Source organism: Paramisgurnus dabryanus, chromosome 21 (genome assembly GCF_030506205.2).
Source record: "Paramisgurnus dabryanus chromosome 21, PD_genome_1.1, whole genome shotgun sequence".
NCBI lineage: Eukaryota > Metazoa > Chordata > Actinopteri > Cypriniformes > Cobitidae > Paramisgurnus > Paramisgurnus dabryanus.
The window spans coordinates 20617588-20624090 of NC_133357.1; the positions used below are offsets into that span (position 1 = coordinate 20617588).

Genomic DNA, 6503 nt, shown 5'->3' on the forward strand with positions numbered 1-6503 from the left:
GTTAACGCAGGAAGTAGTCGTTGCCCTTCAAAGCGCAACCGTAGTCCTTTTATTAGATCCATTCCAAGCAATGCAGTGCCGGAATCAACTATGTAGAATTTTGCGCTGCATGTGACGTCATCTCTAGACACGGTGGCGGGCAAGCAGGAGGCTTTTATGTAGACCGGGCATTCAATCCTATTTGTAGCTGCTAGGTCGTGCATGTAAAGAACAGTATATTCAGGTAGTGCAACTTCGTGTACTGCACGTGATTCAGACGATCGGCACACTCGCGCAAAGTGTCCAATCTTCTGACATTTCTTGCATTTTACTTGGGAAGCAGGGCAGTGTTGTGCGTTGGCTAAATGTTTATCTGACCCACAGCGGAAGCATGTGCGGGATGTAGATGACACCGCCCCAGAGCCAAAGGAAGTGTTAGGAGGCTTACGTGATGGTGTGCGTCTCCGTCGACCAGAAGTATCCTTTGACCGCGACTGTATAGTCTGTACAGGTAGGGGCTGATTCCCTGCGATACTCTTTGCCTGTTCTGCGGCAGCCTCGATCTGAGTGGCAATTGTAATAGCCTTCGTTAACGTCAAATCGGTCTCTAGCAACAGCCTCTCGCGTATACGGTGACTCGCGACATGTTCAATTAACTGATCTCTAATCATATCATCAGTATTAGCACCGAACTCACATTTGGAAACTAAGTCTCTTAAAGTTGCAACGTACTGTAAGACTGACTCACTGGGAGCTTGAGCACGTTTGCGAAATGAATGTCTCTCCGCTACCACGTTGATTTTTGGATTGAAGTATGTTTGCAACGCAGCCATTGCCGAGTCCAGCGTGTCACCTGTGTCTGGCAGTGTATAGAAGAGTCGTTGTCCCTCCGTTCCGAGACAATGAAGTAGGAGAGCCATTTTCCTTCATTCCGGCCATTCGTCACCTGTTGCATTAATGACAAGAAGGTAATTGCGGAACATTTTCTCCCACGTTGTAAATGATATCGACGGCTCTCCTGGGCATGGAAGGAAGGGACTTGGAAATGGGGCATTTAATGCTGCCATCCTCCTTCAGTTTTGTGCGCAGGCAGTCACGATCCTCGTCGCCAATTTTGTTATGTTACGTAGAAGAATTTAATCACCAGTAATCACGAGTAATCATCATTTATTATTCAAGCAGCCTCATACACCTCGTGCTTCATCACTACGTATTCTTTTTCTACCCGCTTTCTCTGCTCCTACGTTACTTAACTAACCTCCTCAGCGACACCTATTGTCGGGGAGAAATATAACATAGAAATATAACATATCTGAAAACAGATATTTGAAACACAATAACAAATTGGAACTATAAAAAAAACATAAAATATACAATAATATTGTTGTGAATTTTGCATATAAAAATGAAGAGTTGGATTTCATGAAGGTTAACATGTTTTTAGTTTTCTAAGGCTTAATATGTAAAGCAATGGATTTACAGTAAGAGCAAAAGAAGGTTTGATGAGAGATCAACCACCTCTTGTCCAATCATATTCAAGGACTGGAGCTAAATATTCTTCCTTTAATAATAACAACAGTATATTACATTTATTTATAATAACAGTTAGTTCATGTCCAAGCTTTTTTAGTCTTATACAGCCTTAATATACTCTTGCTTGTGTTAAATTTTAGTATATGATAATATGTTTTAAAATTAATGTTTTTGACCTTTTACCACACGGATGACTTTTCTAAATGACTTACTGACCTGTAGCTTAAGAGAATACAATACTGAGTAAGAAAAGACTCATGTGACCCTTTTCAGGTACATTTTACCTTTTTCCTGTCTTAAAGCAGGTGTGCGAGAGGTGTATTGATGAAAGCTTTTTCACTTTTAAGTGTATTATTATTAGATAGATAAACAGCAATGAGGATTTCCCTGTTTTTACAATGTTTGTTTACCAAAGGTTTTGCAGGTCCATAGTGTTTTGCATATGATGCACAAGATCTGTAAAAAGGTGGATTTTAAAGTGTGCTATATATTTGACATGATAATTCCTTTTTATGACATGGATTTTATTATGCGTATGTCCCAACATACAACCCTTTTGTTTGTGTCATATTATTTGATATTAATTTAATATATTGTAAAAATGTCTTTTAAAGTGGTAAGATTAGATATTTTTAATCATTTAGCAAATAACCTTTAATCCTTAGGACACCTTTAGTTCTATTCGGTCAGTTAAGTTAATCAATAAGTATAAATATTGTTGCCTTAGCAAAGTTAATGTAGAAAAGCCGGCATGAAATGTTTCTTTTTGTTGTTTTTTTATGGGCTTTATTATAACACAAACTAAAAATATATTTCATTGACTTTTTAATGGATTCCTTTATTTGTAATTTAGGCTATACTTTATCTATGAGAGAAAATATGTGAAAGGGAACTGTGTTGCCCATAATACTTTTTGAATGTGATGGTTTGTATTCTATACTTGAACCTAATTGGAATCTACTATTTTCACTTTGCGTCTGTTTTGATTTTCAAATTAAACAAAACATAATAATTTATAGTGTTGGTTTGTTGCCTTATTTTTAATTACACAGAATTTATGATCAATGTATTTATAAAATGTCATCCCTGCTGAAAAAAAAACAATAAAACCATTACAGAAAATTCTAATGGTTTCCATAAAAATACCAATAGGACCCATTAGCTTTTACCATTAAAACCATTAAACTGTAGTGTGTTTTGGGCCATGTTCCATTAGAACCAATACATAGAACCAATACATACCATAGAGACCAACAAACACCAATACACTTTAGTGTGTTTTGGGCCATATTTCATTAGAACCAATAAAATTCCCAATAAAACCAATAGAATTTCTTTGATGGTGTTTATAGTTTTTTTTACAGGGATAAAACTGGGGCCCCCTCGCACCACCTCACGGACCCGCTATGGCACTACGGCCCCCAGTTTAAGAACTATGGTAGAGGATATAACTATTTGTTTTGGAAGATCTGCAAAGTGGGCCCACATTGACTCATTACAATAAAAAAAATGGATTTATTTGTAAATTATACATTGACATTATAGCTCTGGATTTGGGCTGTTAAACACGCTGTACTAAAATAGAATATAGCTCATTGGTTAATCAAAGTGAAAACTGATGCACCATTTGCTGTGGTTATTTTTTAAATAAATATGTCACTACAAAAAATAACGTTCTTATTATTTTTAAAGAAGGCTATTTGCGTACTGTGTTTTGTTTTTACATGATATCAGATTTTCCCCGAGGCTGCAGGGACTTTTATATCCAAATGTTGCAGGAAATGTAATATATATATATATATATATATCCGTCCTCATATTTTTTAAGAAACCATTTTTTTCGACAGTAATAATATTTCGAACCACTGAATAATGTAAAGCGGCACACATTCCCTTACAGGTCTTCCGGTGACGTCACGTCCTGTCCCGTTCTCCTTCCTTTCTGCGTCGGCCATTTGTGTTAAACGGTAAGAACGGCTTATGCTCCAGTTTATAATAGCATTTTTGTATTGCTTTGAGCCGCATATCAGTGTTTTCTTCAGCTATTTCACGCACTAAAGTACTTTGCGTTTGGTCAGTCCCATATTTTCTGAATAAATCTGTTTTAAACCTTTTTATATATGATTAAATATGACCGCAGTGTTGGGTTGCTAAACACATGTGGAAGTCAAGCGCTCATCATCGTGGCCGCGCGAACCAGTTATCAACCCGATAAAACACAATTTATTTCGCTTTGTTTTAGTTGTCTGTGTTAAATATAAGTAACGTTAAATGTCAAACAGACGCTGTTGACTGCGAAGCTTGTATTGTAAAGAGGGTTGTTTGTAAAACGTGTGTGCGTGTAAGTCGGATGTATTTTTGCTTCAAGAATGATTTGATTTTTTTTGTTATTGATGTGCAGACAAGCTGATTGACTGTCATCAAGTAAACTCAACATGCAGAACGACGCTGGTGAATTCGTGGACCTGTACGTCCCCCGTAAATGGTAAGGTTTACCAGGATTTTCCTATTTTCAAATTTAAAAATGCATTTGCAACTGAACTGGACTGTCTAACGTTACTGTTTGTATTGGATTATGGACTTGTTTTTTGTTGTGTGGTGGTGTTCAGTGATGTGCGATGCGTTCCGTGTCGTCATAATCTGTTTTAAAACGTGTATTATGTCCTTAAATAAAACGATATAGGTTTAGACTTAAAATAATTCCTGTAAAACACGTCAACTAGTACAACTACAACGTTCTTTATGTATACTCGTGTACTAAATAATCTTTTATTTTCAGCTCTGCTAGCAACAGAATCATTGGTGCCAAGGATCATGCCTCCATCCAGCTCAACTTTGCTGAGGTTTGACAATAGTTAGGCTTAACTATTCTTTTATAGACTCATAAAGTCCAATCCTTACGTACCCACTTCCAGAATGTTTTAGATGTCTCATTATATAAAACACCTGATTCAACTCATCATCAGCCGCCATGGTGATTTATATTAGGAGACATCTAAAACATTCTGGAAGAAGTACACGAGGACTGGGGTTTGGAAACATTGCTGTAAATGACTAAATTATATCCATAGAGTAGGGCGTGTGATAAAATGCATTTATACGTATAATCATAACAGCATCCATACACAATTGCTGAATTGCATGAATGTTGTCTAAGTGTTCAACTGAAAAATTAACTTTTACACTCTCTTATAGTTGGATCGGGCGACAGGCAGGTTCAATGGACAGTTTAAAACCTATGCCATCTGTGGAGCCATCCGTAGAATGGTATGTTTGGTCTTAAAAGCTAAGCCACATTTAAAGTCCAGTTTTGTCCATGAATGTGTCATATATCGGATGTTACAACTAACCAATGAATTCATAATAATCGATAATGAAAATGATAATGGTTTGTGATGTCATTTGCCCACTGCCCCATTGCAACTGCATGAGCTGTGCAGTTAAAGTCAGGGGCGTCTCACCTATACACACCATTTATTAGTGTTGTAACAATAAATCACTACACACTAAAACACCTGTTCGATCTAGATTCTGAATCGCGACTGTATTATGAAAATCTCTTTTATGTACTACAGCTCTTCGATCAGTAGGAAGTCCTTACCAATATGAAATCACTTAGTTGGAGTCGTTTATAAACATGCATTTGAAAAAGCAACACTTCAATAATCATCCTACATATTCTTTATTATCATGAACATACCTGAAAAGGTTTGATGAACAGTGATATAAATATGCTTAGAGGCATTTCCTGGAGATGGTGTGTAAATGGTGGTGCTTTTGCAGCACATATTGAGTCTCTGCACAAGAGCACCCTCTGGCTTTTGGATGTAGTTAAAAGCACAATGTTTTTTTTTTGTTTTTTTTAAAGTCACAACTATTTTCAAAGCATTTGTTTACTATCATGCAGGGTGAAGCTGATGATTCTCTCCTAAGGCTTGCAAAGAACGACTCTATTGTAGCAAAGTAAGATCATCAAACAAGTTCCCTCAATCATTAATTTACCTCCCTGTCAAGTTATAAATGGTATCTGAATCCCAGCATAATAAAAGAGATATGGTTAGATTGATATTAAAGTTTATTTTATTTTTGTAGTGCTATGTACCCATTAGAAACATCATGTGTAGACTATTTGTATTGAAACCTTTGAATTGGTAATAATGCAAAGGAAAACATTTTTTTTTTATTCTATTTACAAAATTACTATATTTGATTATTTGTTTCTGTGTAATTGTCAGAATGTGTCTGCTGTTGCTGAATTAAAGCTCTAATTCTTCTGTTTTCTCTCTACAGGAACATCTAAATGTAATGATGGGCTCCTGATGTGTCTTTGTAAAATAAAGTAAAACTCAACTCTTGTGTGTTGAATTGACTCTTTAAAACATTGTGGTTGGTTAGGTTTTTGGTAGTAGTACTTCGATTTTAAAGAGGCTAGTCAAAAATATTTCAATTCATTTAGGGGTGTTTTCCCGGACAGGGCTTATCCTGGTCCCAGCATTTCAACTGTGACAATTCTGAAATTTGCACTCCCACTTACCATGGATCATAAAAAAATGCTTTGTAAAACTATTGTTCATTAGTTAATGCATTTACTAATACAACCACACTACAAAGTGTGCATCACTTCATGGTCCCCCTAAAGAATATTTATCACATAAAACAACTTCCAACTTAGAATTTAAAATAAACACATTAAATTATATAATGTAGTGTTGTCGGTTGGTAGCTTATATTTAATGATTTGTGAAATTAATGCATTTTAAAGTGTCATCCCGTGGCTCCCCTAGTTTGGAGATCCTGGTCTAAAGGATAAAAAAAAGCTTAAGCATTAAGGGGTTAAAATTGTGGTCTACAAATTAGCCATTAAATAACATTAAAAACGCATTCGTTTAAAACACATTAGGTATTTCGCTCCAAACTTTGGTATAAATAATATATATTATTCTGAAGTAGAAAATCTTAGCCAGCTGGGGGCGATATAGACTACTTCAAGA

At 35.9% G+C, this 6503-nt stretch overlaps 1 protein-coding gene across 2 annotated transcripts; it reads left to right on the plus strand.

The window, feature by feature from the left end:
• The first annotated feature begins 3367 nt into the window (after positions 1-3367).
• rps21 (ribosomal protein S21) lies at positions 3368-5862 on the plus strand. 2 transcript variants are annotated; one of them, XM_065286699.1, is made up of 6 exons: positions 3368-3479; positions 3914-3997; positions 4292-4355; positions 4708-4779; positions 5420-5475; positions 5803-5862. In XM_065286699.1, exons 2-6 carry the CDS (start codon positions 3948-3950, stop codon positions 5810-5812), a joined length of 252 nt encoding a protein of 83 aa, XP_065142771.1. In that variant the 5' UTR covers positions 3368-3479; positions 3914-3947; the 3' UTR covers positions 5813-5862. The 2 variants fall into 2 exon arrangements, with proteins under 2 accessions (XP_065142771.1, XP_065142772.1); XM_065286700.1 differs by lacking the exon at positions 5803-5862 and having other exon boundaries at positions 5420-5479.
• The last annotated feature ends 641 nt before the right edge of the window (positions 5863-6503 follow it).

Bases quoted from the DNA above. Each gene is read 5' to 3' on its own strand.
- rps21 (XM_065286699.1), top strand. From the start codon at position 3,948: ATGCAGAACGACGCTGGTGAATTCGTGGACCTGTACGTCCCCCGTAAA. The intron at 4,356-4,707 runs GTTTGACAATAG...ACTCTCTTATAG, and splicing joins TCCAGCTCAACTTTGCTGAG to TTGGATCGGGCGACAGGCAG. The intron at 4,780-5,419 runs GTATGTTTGGTC...ACTATCATGCAG, and splicing joins GTGGAGCCATCCGTAGAATG to GGTGAAGCTGATGATTCTCT.